Below are 19,238 nucleotides of genomic sequence, written 5' to 3'. Positions count from 1 at the left end.
CCATGCTAAATTTAGAGCAATGTACAAGATTCAATTTCATCCACTTTCATTCCACCAGAGACCAAAAATAAGCAAACAAGGAAACAAAAAGTAGCCAGAAAGGAAAAACTGCTCTCAAAAGATTAACACAGAATTACCGCCCTGTAGAGCGTGAGTCCAAGCAGGACAACCTCGTGGCCCACCGTGACGCCACAGGCAACCTCGGGGCCTCGGCCCCCCCCCCCCCCCATCTGGCTCTGTGGGTCTGAGAATCGGCCTCGTATCCGGCAGGCTGCGTGAGGCTGACCAGCCCCGCGGTTCAGGAAACCGGGGTGTGCTCCGGCACCCCTTTCCCGGGCCCCGCAAGCACGGCCGCCCCTGGCCTGTTTTGCCCCGCCCAGCTCGATCCGCCCTGTGCCCTGTGTCAAATCACCTCAGGCAGGCACCCTCAGGTCTACCTGCGCACCCCCAAGCCAACGGGCGGGAGGGGGCGTCCTGCAAGATCTGGGGCTCTGAGGGCCCGGACCCCTGACCCAAAGGGCTCGGGAAGGGCGGCGGGGGGCACCTCAGACCCTGCCCCCCCCCAGGAGCTGTGTCTGCCCTGTGGGGCTGTGGCAGGGTGGAGACCCCAGCCGCCTCTGCTCCCCACACGGCCCGGCCTGAGGAGACCTAGAGGAGATGGGGAGCACGTGTGCATCCTCCCAGCGGGGCGAGTGCCGCCCTGCGTCCTCCATCGCAACCAGGGCTGGGTGTGCAAAGGCCCAGGGGGGACCGACCAGGGGCCTGACGGGCGGGCGGGTGGCGCGGGCTGGCGTGCGGGCTCCGGTTCCCCCGGGGGGACACAGCCGTGGGTACCCTGGGCTGGCTGGCTGTGCCCAGCCCTGGGCGTGGGTGCGAGCGGGGGGGATGCCGGGCCCTTCTCACCGGAGGGTGGCGCTGTGGTCCAGTGTCTCCACCAGCAGCTGGAGGTGAGCCCGGGCTATGAGGAGCTGCTGGCCGACATCGTGAACATCTGCGTGGATTACTACGAGAACAAGATGTACCTGACGCCCAGCGAGAAGCACATGCTGCTCAAGGTGGGCGGGGGGGGGGGGGGTCCGTGCCAAGTCCTCCTCACCCCTCCCCCCTCCTCCCCCCTCCCTCCTCCTCCTCCCTCCTCTCCCTCCTCCTCCTCCCTCCTCCCCTTCCTTCTGGTCTCCTTCACCTCTACGGCTCCTGGTAGTGAGTTCCTATGCCAGCAGGGGGCGCCAAGCCCTAAACAAAAAGGTCCCCATGCTGGTCCTGCAGAGCAAGATGCTCCCGGGCCAAACAGGAAGTGATCCTTACAGCTTCCTGTCCGCGCCCCTCAAGTGTCCCCCGAGAAACAGAGGCACGTGGGGACGTGACATTCCCACGTCCCCATAGTGGGCCGGACCCTCCACACTTGAGCTCTGCGTTAAAAAAAAATGTTTTAGAAAAACGAGTTCTCTTTCAGTGGATAACTAAAGGGACTGAAGTGTTAAGAATTGTCACACACACACACACTCTCACACTTCTCAGGCATCTTGGGGCTTCCTCTCAAGGACCTAGATGGGCACATTTGGCGCACAGACCCTGCGCTGGGTCTGTCGAGTGACCGTCGCTGAGGCTCAGCTGTGTGACTTGGCCAGGCTCTGGAACCTCTGTGTGTCTTGGCTTCCCGTCTGTAGAATGGGGCTCTTGCTTTGAACTTGACTCACAAGAGACGATGCTTGTTCTAAAGTCATTGGCCCAGTGATTAGGGCTGTGGAAATGGGCACCATAGTGATGTGCTAAACTTCCAGTTGGAAGGAGCCTGGCATTTCCTGTCCTTATTTGAGGATGCATAGAATGTGTCGGGGGGGAGGGAGGGGGTTCACAGCCCCATGGCGATGACGGCATCTGCTCTCTGCCCCGTCCTGCCCTAGGTGATGGGCTTCGGCCTCTATCTGATGGATGGGAACGTCAGCAACATTTACAAGCTGGATGCCAAGAAGAGAATCAACCTTAGCAAAATCGACAAGTTCTTCAAGGTCAGCCACTAGCCGGGGCCATGGACAGGCCGGCCCGGTCACACCCAGGACCCCTTTGGGGAAATTGTGGGCTTTGTCAGGTGGACAGGCACTCTCAAGACAGGAAGGGGAGGGGAGAGGAGAGGAGGGGAGGGGAAAGAAGAGGAAAAGAGAGGAGGGGAGAGCTGAGATGAGAGAAGGGGGGAGGGGAGAGGAAGGAAGAGGAGAGGGGAAGGAAGGGGGAGGGCAGGAGAGGAAAGGAAAAGGGAGGGGAGGAGAGGAAGAGAGGGGAGGGGAAGAGAGGAAGAGGAAAGAGAGAAGGAGAGGGGGTGGAGGGGAAGGATAGGAAGGGGAGGGGAGAGGAGGGGTGTATCGGAGCTGCCCTAGGCAGAGGGGGTATCACCGGCCCACGAAGGCCTCGGCACGCAGCTGGATTCTGCTGGGCGTCTGACTGCCGCTCCCGCCTTTCCCGCTCTCCCTGGCCAGAAGTCCTTGCCCACCTCCAGGGAACCGTGCGCTAGTGCCCGGTAGAAACCAGAGCTCTTGGGAGGAGGGCCAAGGACTGGATTAGAACTCAAATCCCAGGTGGCAAAAGCCCCTCACGGGCACACACACACACACCATCAGCTTCGGCGCCCCCAGATCTGGCCTCCTCACCCCAGATCGCTAGAGAAGAAGAAGAAGAAGAAGAAGAAGAAGAAGAAGAAGAAGAAGAAGAAGAAGAAGAAGAAGAAGAAGAAGAAGAAGGAGACTCAAGCAAACCTTGGAGGGTTGTACATGGTGCGGGATTGGTTTGGCATGGAGATCTGGGGTGCAAAGGCACTGGAGGCCAGGAGGCCGAGCCTGGGCCTCGCTACAGCTCTGAGTCACCGGGCGAGCAGCCGTGGGGCGCGGTGTGGCATGGCCGGGCTGTTCTTCAAGACAGAACATTGCCATTTCTCCAGCCTGCACTGGGGTGGGGGGGGACTCCCCACAGACAGGGCCAGGCTTCCCGGGGGCCCAGTGGTCCGGGGGCTTTAGGCAAAGCTCTAGATCTCCCTGGAGCTCGGTTTCCCCAGTACTCCCCAGCTTTAGCAGGATTCTGCGGTGTGAGCCCAGAGATCTAATCCTGCTTCTGGCCAGAAAGCGTGTGTAAGGATCCGCGGCTGATGCGAGGGGGTTCGCAGCATCACTGCAAAGTCCCAGGGCTCCTGAGCGGGTGTGGATAGCGGGTGTGGATAGCGGGTGTTGGGGGGGGGTCAGGTTCTAGTGCTGGAGAGGCCGGGGGTGAACACCGGAGCCTCCCTCCTCACCTCGGCTTGCTCCGCCCTGTCTTTCCTTTGTCAGTCTTGGGGCTTGAACTCCGGGCCTGGGGGCCCTGTCCCTGAGCTCCTTTTGCTCATGGCTAGCCATCTGCCACTTGAGCCACAGCTCCACTTCCGGCTCTTTCTGAGACGTGTGGTAGTGATGAGCGTCTCCCAGGCTTTCCTGCCCCAGCTGGCTCTGAACCGGGATCCTCCCATCTCAGCCTCCTGGGTCGCTAGGATGTCGGGTGCGAGCCGCCCGCTGCCCAGCGAGGGGCTTCGGGGTTCAGGCTCGGGCTGCTTAGAAGAGCGAGGCGGGCTGGAGCCGGGGGAAGGACTTGGCCGGGGGTCCTGTGGGGGTCCCCCCCACTCCCCCCGACCCACCCCCCGGCCTGCGGGCGCGTCTCACCGCCGCCTTCGCTTCTCTTGCAGCAGCTGCAGGTGGTGCCTCTGTTCGGGGACATGCAGATCGAGCTGGCCAGATACATTAAGACGAGTGCTCACAACGAGGAGAACAAATCCAAGTGAGTGCGGGCCGTAATGTCTCTCGGCGTCCTCGACAGTGCCCAGCCCTGGGCCGGGGCCCGGGGGGCCGCTTCAGCCCCGCCCTCCTCCCCAGAGCCCCGGCACCGCCACCGGCTCGGCGGCGACCAGCCCCAGGCGCTCCGACTCCTTTGCCCGCGGCCGTCCACCCGGCTCTAAAGGGCTCGGAGCACTGGCCACGCCCCTCGGCCCGCTCAGCGCCCGGGGGCGCCCTGGAGGGGGGCATCGGAGAGAGAGACGCCCTCCCCCGGCTCAGGTTGCGTGGCCACGCAGTAAGTAGGGGGTAGCGCGTGGGTGGGGGCGTCGCCGGGCACCGGGGCCCCAGTGCCCGCCGGCCGGGGCGGCTCCATCGGGCCTCGGGTGGAGGAAGCCCGGCCCCGCCCCCCCCCGACACGAGTGGCCGTGGCTCACGCCCGTCATCCCAGCCACTCGGGACGCTGCGATCTGAGGAGGGCGGTTCAAAGCCAGCCCAGGCAGGAACGTGCGTGAGACTCGTTATCTCCAGTTCGTCTCAGGAAAACCCACAAGCGGCGCCGTGGCTCCGCTGGTGGAACACCACCTCCGAGCACAAAAGCGCGGGGACGGTGCCCAGGCCCCGAGTTCAAGCCCCAGAACCGGCACAAGCAGAGGAACTAAAGACACTCGCGGGGGGTCTCGGCCCCCCCCCCAGCCCGGAGCCCTGCCGCTGGGACCCCAGGACAGGGGGGGCTGGCGGCCTGTGGAGGAGCCGGGACCCCCTCCCGCCCTCTCCCTGCCTGGCTACCGGGCCACCTGCAGCCAGGCCCGGAGACGCGGGTTCGAGTGTGCCCATCCCTCCAGAAGTAGCGTGCAAGTGCAAAGAAGTCCCCGGATGCTCTGCCCCTCGGTGCCGCGCGCTGGGCTCTCCCCCGCTCCCTGTCGGGGCCCGGACCCCAGCACTGGGCGGAGGAAGGGGAGCGAGGGGCCCCTTGTCCCCCCACCCCCACCCCGTCCTTCTGCTGCTCAGCCTGGCTTTCCTAGTGGCATCTTCCCGCGGGGAAGGGGGAGGACGGGGGAGGGGGGCGGGCAGGAGGCGCCCACCTGGGCTCCTTGCTCCAGTGCCAGCTCTTCCCACCTCTAGAAAGTACGACGCGGGCACACGCGCACGCACGCACGCACACGCGGGCCCCTCGGCTCTGTGTGGAACGGGCGCGTTGTAGCTGGGCGTCCATCTGACGGAGCGGGGGGGGGGGGGGTGGGGGCGGATGCCAGGCGGCCTCACGAGGGCCAGGAAGGAGGAGCGGGGAGGGAAACTGAGGCACAGCCTCTTCGTTAGTGGCGGGAAGAGAAGGGGAGGAGGGAGAGGGCACGGGCTGTGTGTGTGTGTGGGTGTGTTTGTGCGTGTGTGTCTCGCAGACGCTGGTGCCCGGGCTGGCCTTCAGCTGCCATCCTCACTCTCGGCCCCCGAGCAGCCGGGTTACAGGTGCGAGCCGAGCCCTCCTTGGAAGTCTTTTGGGCAAGCGCTTGCTGGGGTGGCCGCCCACCTCCCCCCTCGGAGAGGGGTTCCCCCCCCAACGCTGCGGTCTCCCCCCCAGGTGGACCTGCACCCAAAGCAGCATCAGCCCCCAGTACAACATCTGCGAGCAGATGGTGCAGATCCGGGACGACCACATCCGCTTCATCTCCGAGCTGGCCCGCTACAGCAACAGCGAGGTGAGCAGGGCGCGGGGGCGGGGGGGGGGGGGCCGCGGTGGGGGGCGCCGGGCCGGGGCCTGGTCACTGGCACACGGTGAGCCGGGGGACACCATCCTGTCCCCACCCGCGTGTCCAGGGAAACCGCTTTGAATGCGCACGGTCTGCACGCGTGCGTGCGTGCGTGCGTGTGTGTGTGTGTGTGTGTGTATCCTGGGGCTTGAACTCAGTGCCTGGGACGTTTCACTGATTAATGGGAGATAAGAGTCTCATACCCCCCCCCCTTTTTACTATTGGTCTGGGCTTGCTTTGAACCAGGATCCTCAGATTCTCATCTATCCGTCCATCCATCCATCTATGGAAACAAGATCAGTCCGCAAACCTAAGAGATAAGGTAGCTCTGCAAAAGGAGAAGCTGGCCCTGCCCAGCCGCCTGGGGTTTGGGCGCTCAGGCCTGCTGGGCTTCTGGCTCTTCTCTTGATCTGTTGATGGATAAACAGGCCCCTCCTCAGCCCCCTGACTGCGGAGGCCCCCCCCCCCCCCCCCCCGCACTCACTGCTGCCACCCTGTGGCCAGCGGCGGGCATTTCTGTCTGATCATAGAGGATCCCCACCAATTCTGGTTTTCTGGTGGTTCACCGGAGATAAGAGGCTCACGGACTTTCTTGCCCGGGCTGGCTTTGAACCACCATCCTCAGGTCTCAGCCTCCTGAGTCACCAGGATGACAGGTGTGAGCCACCGGTGCCTGGCTACCTGGCTTCTTGTAGTTCCCTCAGTCAAGGTTCAGGACCTTTTCCTTTTGGGGGGCTGGTAATATTCCACGGTACGGGGTTTGTCTCGCGCCTGGCACCGACAGGCTCCCTTGGTGGTTCCCCCCTCTCCTCTAGTACTCTTGGAAGCTGGTTCACCCCACAGACAAGTTCTGCAACAAGGACTGCCCGGGCACGGCGGAGGAATACGAGAGAGCCACGCGCTACAACTACACCAGTGAGGAGAAGTTCGCCTTCGTGGAGGTAGGCGCCGACCCGGCCCCGAACCCTGGCCACAGGCCACGGCCCTCGGTGCTCCGCCCACTGCGACGGCATTGTTCCCTGTCCATCAAGCGTCATCTCTTTTGGTCAAAAGCCGTCACTCAAGCCGGGCGCCGGTGGCTCCCGCCTGTCCTCTAAGCTACTGAGGATGCTGAGATCTGAGGATCACAGTTCAAAACCAGTCCTGCCCAGGAAAGTCCCTGAGACTCCTACCTCCAATGAAACACCAGTAAAGCCAGAAGTGGAGCTGTGGCTCAAGTAGTAGAGCAAAAAACAAAACAAAAAGCTCAGGGACAGTGCCCAGGATCTGAGTTCAAACCTCAGGACACACACACACACACAGAGTTGTTATTCAGAAACAATTAGAGATTCATCTGGTCCTCAAAAACCCAATAGATGTTATTTACTCTACTGGAACAATGGGCTGAAAGAAAACCAGCAGCAAAAAGAAACACCGAGTAGCTGAAGCAGATCTGAACTCCTCAGGCAAAGACACATTTGCCACCCCTTCTCCTCTGGCTTTGTGCTGGTTCGCTGGGAGATTCGTGGCTCGGTGAGAGGTTCGTGGACTTCCCTGCCCGGCTGGACATTGAACTGTGATCCTCCAGACTTCCGCTTTCTGAGTCTCTGGGATTACAGGCATGGGCCACCGGCGCCTGGCACCCAATCTTCCTATTCCTTGACACAAGCAGTTGTACGTATTTATGGGGTCCACCCAGTGCATAATAATAAGATAGTGATAAGATGCTAAGACGGGGCACATGGAACACTTGTGGCCTCTTGGGTGTATTGGAGTCCTCTCAAGTAGCGCTTTTTGCCAGTCCTGGGGCTTGAACTCAGGGCCTGAGCACTGTCCCTGGCTTCTTTTTGCTCAAGGCTAGCACTCTGCCACTTGAGCCACAGCGCCATTTCTGGCCGTTTTCTGTATATGTGGTGCTGGGGAATCAAACCCAGGGCTTCAAGTATACGAGGCAAGCACTCTTGCCACTAGGCCATATCCCCAGCCCCCAAGTAGCGCTTTTGAAGTGATGCAGTGTTGTTGTTGGTGGTGGTGTTTTTGGTGATGGTGGTGGTGATAGTGGTAGTGGTGGTGGTGGTGATGATGGTTGTGGTGGTGTTGGTGGTGGTGGTGGTGATGGTATTGATTGTGATGGTGGTGATGATGATGGTGAGGGTGGTGGTGGTGATGATGGTGTTGATGGTGATGGTGGTGAATGTGGTAGTGGTGGTGATGGTGATGATGATGGTGATGGTGATGTTGGTGATGATGGTGGTGGTGGTGGTGATGATGGTGTTCATGGTGGTGTTGGGGGTGGTGGTGATGGTGGAAATGGTGGTGGTGGTGATGGTGGTGATGATGATGGTGGTGGTGATAGTGGTAGTGGTGGTGATGATGGTGGTGGTGATGGTGGTAATGGTGATGGTGGTAGTGATGGTGATGGTGGTGATGATGGTGTTGCTGGTGATGGTGGTGATGATGGTGGTGTGGTGGTGATAGTGATAGTGGTGGTGATGGTGGTGATGGTATTGATTGTGATGGTGGTAACGGTATTGATTGTGATGGTGGTGATGGTGATGATGGTGATGGTGGTGGTGGTGATAATGGTGTTGATGGTGATGGTGGTGATGATGATGGTGGTGATGGTGGTGGTGATGGTGGTGGTGGTGATGGTGGTGGTAGTGATGGTGATGGTGTTGATGGTGATGGTGGTGGTGTGGTGGTGGTAGTGGTGGTGATAGTGATAGTGGTGGTGATGGTGGTGATGGTATTGATTGTGATGGTGGTGATGGTATTGATTGTGATGGTGGTGATGGTGATGATGGTGATGGTGGTGGTGATGATAATGGTGTTGATGGTGATGGTGGTGATGGTGGTGATGATGATGGTGGTGATGGTGGTGGTGGTGATGGTGGTGGTGGTGATGGTGATGGTGTTGATGGTGATGGTGGTGGTGATGATGACGGTGGTGGTGGTGATGATGGTGTTGATGGTGGTGATGGTGGTGATGGTGGTGGTGGTGGTGATGATGATGGTGGTAATGGTGGTGGTGGTGGTGATGGTGGTGGTGGTGGTGATGATGGTGATGGTGGTGGTGGTGATGGTGTTGATGGTGATGGGGGTGATGGTAGTGGTGATAGTGGTAGTGGTGTTGATGGTGGTGGTGGTGGTGATGGTGATGGTGGTGGTGATGATGGTGGTGGTGGTGGTGGTATTGATGGAGATGGTGGTGATGGTGATGGTGGTGGTGATGGTGGTGGAGATGGAGGTGGAGAGAAAGGAGCAGAATGCCAATTCTCCTTTTGTCCCCTCTGGGGGCGTGGTGGTGGGCGGCGGCTGGCCAGGGTGCCGGGGACCCGGCGGGCCTCACCCGGCTCCGTGCCCGTGCAGGTGATCACCATGATCAAAGGCCTGCAGGTGCTCATGGGCCGCATGGAGAGCGTGTTCAACCAGGCGATCCGGAACACCATCTATGCCGCCCTGCAGGACTTCGCGCAGGTGACCCTGCGGGAGCCGCTCAGGCAAGCCGTGCGCAAGAAGAACGTCCTCATCAGGTGGGTCTCGGGGACCCCTCCACCGAGGGGGCGCGCCAGATTCAGCCAGCGTCCCGGCCGGCCTGCGCCCCCACACAGCCCCGCTCCCAGCGCCGGCTTGCGTGCGCGTGAGTCAGATGCCCCCCCGCCACCAGGCCTCGGTTTCCCTCGTCTGTAAAATAGGTACGATGAAGCCGGGCGCTGGTGGCTCAGGCCTGGAATCCTCGCCGCTCAGGAGGCGGGGATCCGAAGATCGCGGTTCCAAGGCGGCCTGCATAGGGGACCCCACGAGACTCTGATCCCCAATTAACTACCCCCCCCCAAAAAAAAGCCATCAGTGGAGCTGTGGCTCAAGTAACAGCATTATTAGCCTTGAGGGACAGAGCCCAGGTCCTGAGTTCGAGCCCCCCCACTAATAAAAAAAATGGATATGATGGCACCCCTGCCCCCACCCTCCCTCCCCACGGCCCCCCGTCACCCCGGGGCTCGATGGAGGGGTCATGGGCGCCATTGAAACACCAGTGCCACACATTTTACCGGGCTCCCCGCAGCGCCTTCCGCCCCCGACGCCCAGGGGCCCCTGGGGGGGGCAGCATCTCTGGAGAGAGGGGACAGGAAGTTGCCCCACCCGCCCAGCCTCCTTCGGGTGCTGAGCCCCCCTCCCCCCGCCCCCCAGCGTCCTGCAGACCATCCGCAAGACCATCTGCGATTGGGAGGGCGGGCGTGAACCCCCCAACGACCCCTGCCCGCAAGGAGAGAAGGACCCCAAAGGGGGCTTCGACATCAAGGTGCCCCGCCGAGCCGTCAGGCCCTCCAGCACCCAGGTGAGCAGCTCCGGCCGGCCTGCCCACCAGTTCCCTTCCACCAATGCTGGATTCGATAGAGGAAAGGACGCCGCTGCTCTGAAACTCAGGAGACCTGGGTTCTAGTCCCCGACCTCCTGTGTGACCTTGGCCATGTTGCACAACCTCTCCGGGCCTCAGTTGTCCGGTCTGACCGATGGGGTTGACACCGCTTCCAGTGTTACATCTGACAGGCCCACCCCATCCCCGCCCCCCTCCCGCCCCGGGGAATCTCCACGTGCCCCTCTCCCTGCGTGGCCCAGGAGGCGCTGTGTGGTCTCGGGCCGACGCCCGGGCCTCTCTGGGCTCTGTCTTCGTTGGTTACCAGCTTGCTGCTGCCTTCTCCCCCCCCCCCAACTTCCCCTCAGCCACAGGGACACGCAGCCCTTCACCCCACCAAGAAAGTCACATGATCAGCCAGGTGTAGCCCTGCATACTCAGGAGGCCAAGATCTGCAGCAGATCAGGGTTCAAAGCCAACCCCTCCACAGGAAAGCCTCAGGAGACTCTTTATCTCCAATGCAACCACCACAAAGCCGGAAGCAGAGCTGTGGCTCGGGTTGGTAGGGTGCTAGCCCTGGACGAAAACAGCGGCGGGGCAGCGCCCAGGCCCTGAGTTCAAGCCCCAGGACTGTCACACACACACACACGTGCACACACACACACGTCCACTGAAGTCTCTCATCCTCCAAGGAGGAAAGCTGAATTCCTTCCTCGTCGGGGGGTCCAGGGTCCCTGCGCTCTCTGTGGGGCTTGAGGAAGCAGGGACTTCCGGCTGTGCAGGCCCCGGGTCGTGTGCGGTGGGGCCCCCACTTGATGACACCTCTAAGCCTCTCTCTGTGAGCCTGTCTGGTGCTCCCCCCCCCCGTGTGTGTGTGTGTGTGTGTGTGTGTGTGTGTGTGCACGTGTCAGGCAGGGCGGGTGCGGTGGGCAGGTTTGGCGTAGCTTTCCTTGGCGTCCAGCCTCCAGCCAGTGTGAACCAGTATAGCCTGAACCCCAAGTCCTGTGGGGATCCTAGAATAAGAGCATCTTGGGAGGGGAGAGGAGGAGGAGGAGGAGGAGGAGGAGGAGGAGGAGGAGGAGGAGGAGGGTGGGAGGAAGGAGGAGAGGATGGCAAGGGAGAGAAGAGGTGGAGGGAGATCTGTAAGGACGCTGCCAGTGGGGAAGGTCCATTTGGGGAGCGCCCCCCCCCACAGGTTAGGAAGGCACAGATGTGCTCCATGAGCTCTGCCACACCGGGAGTTGCCCCGAGAGAGAGAGAGAGAGCGTACAGTCACCCCATTTCCCAGATGGGAAAACCGAGGCCCAGATAGGGCAGGTGACTTGTCCGAGTCACAGGTGAGTCCGGACAGAGTGGGACAAGAACCCAGGTCTGACTCCCGCCAGGGGCTCCGCCCTCTCCCCCCCCCCACTCCCCGGGGGCCCCCTGCCTTCTGCCCTGGCGCACAGGTGGAGGGGGAGAGGCCGACCCCGCCCGGGTCCCTGTCGGTCAGTGCTCGCAGCAGGTTAGAGCCAGCGTTTCCGTCGTTAGCACAGGGGTTCGCTCCTCAGGCCCAGTGGGCGGGCTCTCCCCGCGGTGAGGAGCCCCCCCACCCGGGCGGCGTGTCCCCCCCGGGCGTCGTGGAGAGATGGCAGGCAGGACGGTGCGGTGCAGGAGTGCTGGGCGGCTGGAGAGTCTCGGGCCACCCCGGCATGGCGACATCTTCCCGTTGTATACAATGCCTCTTGCTTTTCTCTCTCTCTCTCTCTTCTCTTTCTCTCTCTCCCTCGTCCCTGTCTCTCCTGCCCTCCCTCCCACCCCCCCTTCCTCCTCTCCCATTGTGTCTTAGGCCTGCCAGTGGTCCCAGAGGGCTTTGTTTCACCCCACTGGTGGCACACAGGGCCGAAGAGGCTGCCGATCCCTGGTATTACGGCCTGCAGGCGGGGTTGGGTCGGGTCCCTGCTGGGGGGGGGGGCAGCAGAATGGAGCCCCCTCCCGCCCCCCCTCCGGCCCTCAGATTCAATGGTGTGTGGAAAGGTGTAGATCATAGCAGAGAGAACAGTCTCCCGCTGCGCCCGTGCCCCGAGCACGCCGGGCGTGCTGTATGAAAGTGGGAGTTCCCTGTCTGTCTAGTAGTGTCCTGTGTAAGTACTGGTGCTAAGTACTGGTGTCAATTGAACACCGGGGAGGCAGGCCGTGCCCTGCGGCTCCGGGCCACCGGGGGGCGCTGTCACTCACGTGCCCATTCAGGAAGCAGGATTGGCAACCGGCGGAGGTTGGTCGGTTGTGGAGGGGAGGGAGGCTGAAGGGGGGAGGGGTGCCACTCTTGCTGTGATCTTACCCCATCGGGGCAAATCTGAGATGGCGTCTGGTCCACCTCCTCGCTCGTTAGCTGACACAACTGGAGCCCCGAGAGAGGCCTGTACTCCTCTAAGGTCACACAGCAAGTCGGGAAGACCACCTGGCCTTGAACCCAGGTCTTCTGATTCCCAGCACAGTGTTCCACCCCATGGGGTCACCCCGGGGAAGGAAGGGGTGACCACAGTGACAGACCACGGGGGGTCTCCCCTGATTCCACCACGGGGGCCAAGCCGGGCAGTGTTGCCTCGAGCTGCGTGGGCATCAAGAAGAACTTCCTTCCCAGCTGGCCAGTGGCCCTCCTGGAGATTTTCACAAGGGCTGCGGTGTGGCGCCCATCCCCCATGGCGCCAGGCCCTGGACGGCGCCCGTGGACACACACACACACACACACACACACACACTTCCAGATCACTTCTCCACCTAGACAGTTCTTAGGAAGGAAGGAAAGACAGGACGTCAGATCATACAAATAACCTTGAAAAAAAAAAAAAAACCTTTCCCCAGGGTGGAGGCCCAGCCTTGGGCCTCGACCTTGACGTTGACCTTGTCCTCTCTCTCTCTCTCTTTCAAGCTGTACATGGTGCGCACCATGCTCGAGTCGCTCATCGCGGACAAGAGCGGCTCCAAGAAGACCCTGCGGAGCAGCCTGGACGGCCCCATTGTGCTGGCCATCGAGGATTTCCACAAGCAGTCCTTCTTCTTCACCCATCTGCTCAACATCAGCGGTGAGTCCCAGAAAACACGCCCGCACACCCCCGAGGTCCTAGGTGGAATCTGGACCGTGGGGCTGGATCTGTCCGGGAGTCATTTATGGCGAACGGATCCGGAAGTCCTCAGGGAGGAGGGATGGGCCGGGGGACCAAGCTAGAGGTCAAGCAGGGCAGAGTGGGCTGACTAACCACCCAGGCGCCTCGCCGTTTTTCCCCAGGCCGGCTCCCACCGCCGTCCTCTATGCCTCGTGCTTGGGTGGAAGCCAGCACCCCCGGCTTCCTGGTTGAGATGAGGTCTTGCTCACCTGTGCCTGGGCCTTGGCCTTGAATCCTGATCTGGCCCCATCTCGGCCTCAGTGAGGAGCTGAGATTACAGCCGTGGTCTACCACGCCTGGCTCTAGATGCATTTTATACACAAGGGAGGGGGGGAATGATCCCACAAGCCCCCCCCTCCTCGCCCCCTCCCCCCCAGGCCCTGTTGCCACCTCGAAAGTGCAGGGTGCCCCCTGAGGGTGCTAGGCTTGCCCTGTGCCTTCAAGTACCAGTGACCGGGATCTGAGAAGAGCCTGCGGACCCAGCACCCCATGGCGGGCGGGAGCCATGGCTCCAGCGCCCTCCCCGAGGTGACCCCGCACCCCACCCCTCCCTGTGTTCGCAGAAGCGCTGCAGCAGTGCTGTGACCTCTCCCAGCTCTGGTTCCGAGAGTTCTTCCTGGAGCTCACGATGGGCCGGCGCATCCAGTTCCCCATCGAGATGTCCATGCCTTGGATTCTGACAGACCACATCCTGGAGACCAAGGAGCCTTCCATGATGGAGTGAGAGGCGGGACCTGGGCTGCGGGGGCGGGGGCCTGGGCTGCGGGGGCGGGGCCTGGGATGCGGGGGCAGGGCCTGGGTGGCAGGGGCGGGCCTGAAATGCAGGAGGCGGGGCCTGGGCCTCAGGGGGCGGGGCCTGGGCTGCAAGGGCAGGTCTGAAATGCAGGAGGCGGGGCCTGGCCCTTGGGGGCGGGGCCTGTCTCTTGGGGGCGGGACCTAATTGCAGGAGCTGGGCCTGGCACACAGGGGCATGGCCTGGTCTGTAGGGGCGTGGCCTGGTCCACGGGGGCGGGGCCCAGGCCTCTGGGGCGGGGCCTGGGCTGCAGAGGAAGAATGGGCTCCTTTGCCTCCGCCTTAGCCGGCGAGGCTCCGGGACTGGGGTCTGCCCGCCGGTCGGGTGCCCGTCTGCAGCTCTGCGGGCAGCCACTCCGGCAGCTACGCGGGGGACATAGTCAGCCCCCGGGGGAGGAAGGCAGGACCCCGACCTGAGCCTTCCATCCCAGGCCCATTTTTGCAGGCTGTGGTTTGGCTGGGCGCCTTGGGTCTCTGGAGTCATTCCTCGCGACCCGGAGGCGGGGCCCAGGGGGGCCGTGGGGGGCGGGGAGTCCCGTGGGGTCACCGCCGCCCCCCTCTCCCCCTCAGGTACGTCCTCTACCCGCTGGACCTGTATAACGACAGCGCCTACTACGCGCTGACCAAGTTCAAGAAGCAGTTCCTGTACGACGAGATCGAGGCTGAGGCGAGTGACGAGCCACGCCCCCTTGTCATCGCTGTCATCATCATCATCACTGTTATCATTATCATCATCATTATGATTATCACAGACAGACAAACACACACACATACACACACACACACACACACCAGGGCCTCGTGCTGTTTGCACAAGGCGATCACTCTGGGGCTGAGGGCCTGACAGGGAAAGAATCAGGGGTGAACCCTCCCCCTACCTTCCCCCTCTCAACCCCCGCCCCCCCAAGTGTGCCTTTGCATCCCCCCTGCAGCCGCGGCCCCGTCTGTGGAAAGCTTACCACTGTCTCTCTCTGGCTTTGGTCACTGCGTCGGAGGCAGCACAGTCCACGGCGGCGATCGCCACGCAAACCTCCGATGTTAACAAGCCAGAGCGGTTTATTTAATCCAAGGTGGTTTTTTTTCTGATGGGGAGGGCGGCCAAAGGAGCCTTTATATTTCTAACTATGTCATTATAATCAGATTTGCAAAGCAAAGTAAAAAAAAAAAAGCAAATATCAAAGAACAGGGTTGGAAAAAAAAAAACCAAGATGGTCTATGGGCAGTGATGGAGGCGGGTAGCTGGGGGGGACGAGCCCAGTGAGTGATTACACAACCGGGGAAGCTTCCCATCCCTTCCCATACAGGCTGCGAGTCAGGGGTCAGCTGAAGAGCAGATCCCTGGGCCGGGGGCGGGGGGGGGGGGGGGGGGGAGGGGGGTGTGACAGGGGAGGGGGAGGGGCTGGTTCCTTATTGAGCTCTGGGTGACTTGGTGTGTGCACACCAGTCCTGGGGCTTGAACTCAGGGACTCCATCATGCTCTCATTATTTGCCTTTTCACTCAAGGCTGGTGTGCTGCCACTTGAATCCTAACTTACTTTCCTTCTGGCTTTTGAGTGGTTTGTTGGACATAAGAGTCTCACAGACTTAGTCCTGCCTGGGCTGGCTTTGAACCACAATCCTCAGATCTCAGCCTCCTGAGTAGCTAGGGTGACAGGCGTGAACTTTGCTCTATCTGTTAACTGAGCACCGTGATTACAAGGGGTAAACGGACTTGCCTGGACACAGACTCCCTCCCTCTTTCCTTTCCTTCCTCCCTCCCTTCCTTCCCCCCTTTCCCTCCTTCTTTCCTCTCCTTCCCTTCCTTCCCTCCCTCCTTCCTTCTATCCTCCCTTCCTCCCTCCCTCTCTTCTCCTCCCCTCTCCTTTCTCTCTTTCTTTTCTTTTTCCCCCTTTTCTCTATCAAAGCTGTCATGCAGCCCAGAACACTCTTGGGGTAAGCCGGCCCGAGCTGCCCAATCCCCGGCCCTCGAGTGAGTGTGACAGCAGGCCGGGCGCTGCCGTGTTGACATTCCCTGCTTCCCTCCGCAGGTGAACCTGTGTTTTGATCAGTTTGTCTACAAGCTGGCGGACCAGATCTTTGCCTACTACAAGGCCATGGCGGGCAGGTAGGAGAGCCAGGCTGAAGGCAGCCATCTTTCCCAACACCGTGTCTAGAAGGCATGGCTCCCTGCTCCCCCCTTGGCGAGGAAAAAGGGGGCAGAAATGGTGCTCACTTCATGGGGCAGAGAGAAGCGGACAAGAGCAAAGATACGCAGAGGCAAGGAAGTTTCTGTAGTGTCTCATGAAGAAAGGCTTATGGGATTAGGCTTAGGTGATTACGGGGAGCGGAGCTGGAAAGGCAGTGTGAAAAGAAAGCAGTAGGTTCCAGGAAACTGCAGGCAGAAGCGATTTCCTGTGCAAAGTCACTGGCAGAAATAACAAAAATTGTAGAGCCTGCCTGCCTGCCTGGTTTGGGGGGGTTCGAGTCGGTTGTTGTCCCGCCCGCAGCCACAAGAGGGCACTGCGAGGAGATGGGAGGGGAAGAGATCAGCACTGATGATGCATTTAGCTGTTTAGCCTGGGAGGAAGGAAAGGAAGGGAGAAAAGGAGGAAGGAAAGGAGGGAGGGTGAGGGGGAGGGAGGAAGGAAGGGTTTCAAGGTAACTGCAAGGTAATTTGCTGACCTTTTATTTTTCTTTGTCATTGCTTGTGGGGCTTGAACTCAGGGCCTGGGCGCTGTCCCTGAGCTCTTTAGCTCAAGGCCGTTGCTCTTCCACTTTGAGCCACAGCACGGTGGTTCGTTGGAGATTAAGAGTCTCACGAGGACTTTTCTGCCCAGGCTGGCATCAAACCACGATCCTCCGATCGCAGCCTCCTGAGTAGCTAGGATGACAGGCGTGAGCCACCGCCGCCCGGTGAATTCTCGGGATTTAAGAACCCTGAGGACAAATTCACATTTTTTCCATCAGCACCCAAGTGCGGGTGAATGCCACCAGCCGTGCGTGCGCACACAGACGATGCGAATGGGAAATGCCGTGCCGTGCGTGTGTGCACACGTGTGTGTGTGTGAACGTTGTGTGTATGTACACCCTCGGAGCCTCACACTCTGGCTCAGCTCTTTCGCTCGGGACTGGCGCTCGACCACTTGAGCCACACCTCCACCCCCGGCTTTTTGCTGAGGAGCTGTAAATGCAAGTCTCCTGGAGCTGTGTCCCCCAGGGTGGCTTCAAGCCACCATGCTCCGATCTCGGCCCCGTGAGTCGCTAGGATGACAGGTGTAAGCCACCGGCGCCCGCCCCTCTGCATCTAGAATGTTCCCCGGGTGATACTAAGCATAGACTCCATCATGTTACGATATATGAATAAATAAAAGAGGCAAGTGGCCCATCTGTAACCTGGACTTTCTTTTTTTTTGTTTTGTTTTTTTCTGTTCTGAGCTCCTGGCGGGATCTAAGGGTCTGCGGAGAGAGAAGGCAGTGGATAGAACCCCATGTGGGGCCAGGCAAGGGGGGTGCTATCTACCAGGGTGTTCAGTGGGTCTGTTTCACCCTGGTCCTTTCCAGCGTCCTCTTGGACAAACGCTTCCGGGCCGAGTGTAAGAATTACGGCGTCATCATCCCGTACCCGCCCTCCAACCGCTACGAGACGCTGCTGAAGCAGAGACACGTGCAGGTATTGGGGGGGGGGGCTCTAGAGAAGATGGCGCAGAGCTGCAATGTCGGGGGGTGTGCCAGGGAATTGCCCAGTGGCGGGGGGGGGGGGGAGTCCCGGGCCCAGGTAAATCCTAGTGCAAACCTTACAGGCTTGGCTACGTGATAGGGTTCCCCTGCCATCCCCGGCTTGCCCCCGGAGATCAGGAACCCCCAAACCTAAGCTGCAGAGCCCCACTTTCTGCCCATTGCCATAGCCCAAGTGAAATAACAAGAAAATAAAACTCTTCATTTAATGGAAAGATTTTGTTTGCATGACATCCATCACCCACGATGCATTTTTGATGTCCATGTTGGTTAGCTAAGGTTCAGCTCTCTGACATAAAAATTTTTAGCGAAGAGAAAATGCACAGGATGGGTGGTGACAGGCTGGGAGAAGAAGACGGTTTAGCAGTCTTGATCTTCTATTACGTTTTCGTGGTGTTGTTGCAGGAGCTTGATCTCAAGGCCTCGGTCCCTCCCTTGGCACTCTACCCATGAGCCACACTTCCAGCTCTGGGGTTTTGCCGGTTGCATGGAGATAAGAGTCTCGTTGACTTTCCTGCCCAAGCTGTCTTTTAACTGCAATCCTCAGATCTCAGCTTCCCAAATAACTAGGATTAAAGTTTTGTGCCGTGAATGTCCAGCTGTCGGATTGGAATGGACAGGGTGATGCACACGGTGAGAGTAAAACATTCTAGAACAAAACTAGAACTAATAATTTCTATTCAGCAGGTCTCTTGAAGAGACAGAAAAGTGAAGTAACTGAAGAGAAAGACAAGAGATTTTTTTTAATTTTTCAGTAAAAAGCAAATTTAAGACCACACTTTCAATCAAAATAGTGTGTATTTAATGTGAAGTGAACTTGATCAGGAGAGTACCATACAACTTTTATGTGCTGTTTAAAGCATACACAGGAATAGCGAACATTACACCTGCCACGAAAGTAAAACTCAAATGAATCCAAAGGATGGCTTATGCTAACACACACTGCTGGGTTCCCAATAAGACTGATAGCAAAACTTTTATAAAGCCTCGGGGCTGGGGATATAGCCTAGTGGCAAGAGTGCCTGCCTCGGATACACGAGGCCCTAGGTTCGATTCCCCAGCACCACATATACAGAAAACGGCCAGAAGTGGCGCTGTGGCTCAAGAGGCAGAGTGCTAGCCTTGAGCGGGAAGAAGCCAGGGACAGTGCTCAGGCCCTGAGTCCAAGGCCCAGGACTGGCCAAAAACAAAACAAAACAAAAAAAAACTTTTATAAAGCCTAAATACTAGAAACTCCTATTAAGCAGTATGTTTTCACTCTGTAAAATAGGACACCAGTTGTATTTATTGATGCTGGATATATTAACTATGTTGATATTTTTGTTATTGCTTGCATGGCAGAGACATGATATAGATCTGGTCTTTGAATAATGAGGAATCACAATAATCGCAACTTATTTTTAACTGCCATTCAGATTACACATTCGGATGCAGAACAACGTGTGCATTCTGTATGATTTGATTGAAGTAAAAGGGGATTTTTAGTGAAAGCCTCCATTTTTTCAGCAGTTCTCTGGAGGACTCCCCCCGCCACCCCCAATACCAAGCTTAGCACAAAACCTGAGCAAATTCCTTTAAGACTGGAGGCCTGGGTAGCCGCTAGGCGAGTGTCATAAAATGTGATCTTTCATTTTCGCGCAGTTTGCATGCTCGGCTTGCCTCACGCTGGCTTCTCCATGCAGAATGCCTTGGGGTCGAGCCAAGTAACTCAGAGCAC

General features: G+C 59.4%; 1 protein-coding gene across 1 annotated transcript; it reads left to right on the top strand.

Annotated features, from left to right (window-relative positions):
* Nucleotides 1–657: 657 nt before the first annotated feature.
* LOC125345448 (cytoplasmic FMR1-interacting protein 2-like) lies at nucleotides 658–17,561 on the top strand (the record flags this gene model as incomplete). The annotated part of the gene is made up of 13 exons (XM_048337604.1): nucleotides 658–714; nucleotides 927–1,055; nucleotides 1,905–2,009; nucleotides 3,704–3,795; nucleotides 5,368–5,485; nucleotides 6,352–6,477; nucleotides 8,885–9,048; nucleotides 9,704–9,851; nucleotides 12,781–12,934; nucleotides 13,579–13,735; nucleotides 14,378–14,474; nucleotides 15,835–15,911; nucleotides 17,348–17,561. Coding segments are annotated over exons 1-13 (1,638 nt in total), but the record flags the coding sequence as incomplete, so codon positions are not given.
* Nucleotides 17,562–19,238: the final 1,677 nt, after the last annotated feature.

Source organism: Perognathus longimembris, unplaced genomic scaffold, assembly GCF_023159225.1.
Source record: "Perognathus longimembris pacificus isolate PPM17 unplaced genomic scaffold, ASM2315922v1 HiC_scaffold_5663, whole genome shotgun sequence".
In the NCBI taxonomy this organism is placed as follows: Eukaryota; Metazoa; Chordata; class Mammalia; order Rodentia; family Heteromyidae; genus Perognathus; species Perognathus longimembris.
Note: the sequence above shows the minus strand (reverse complement) of the source record. Positions and strands in the feature narration are given on the sequence as shown.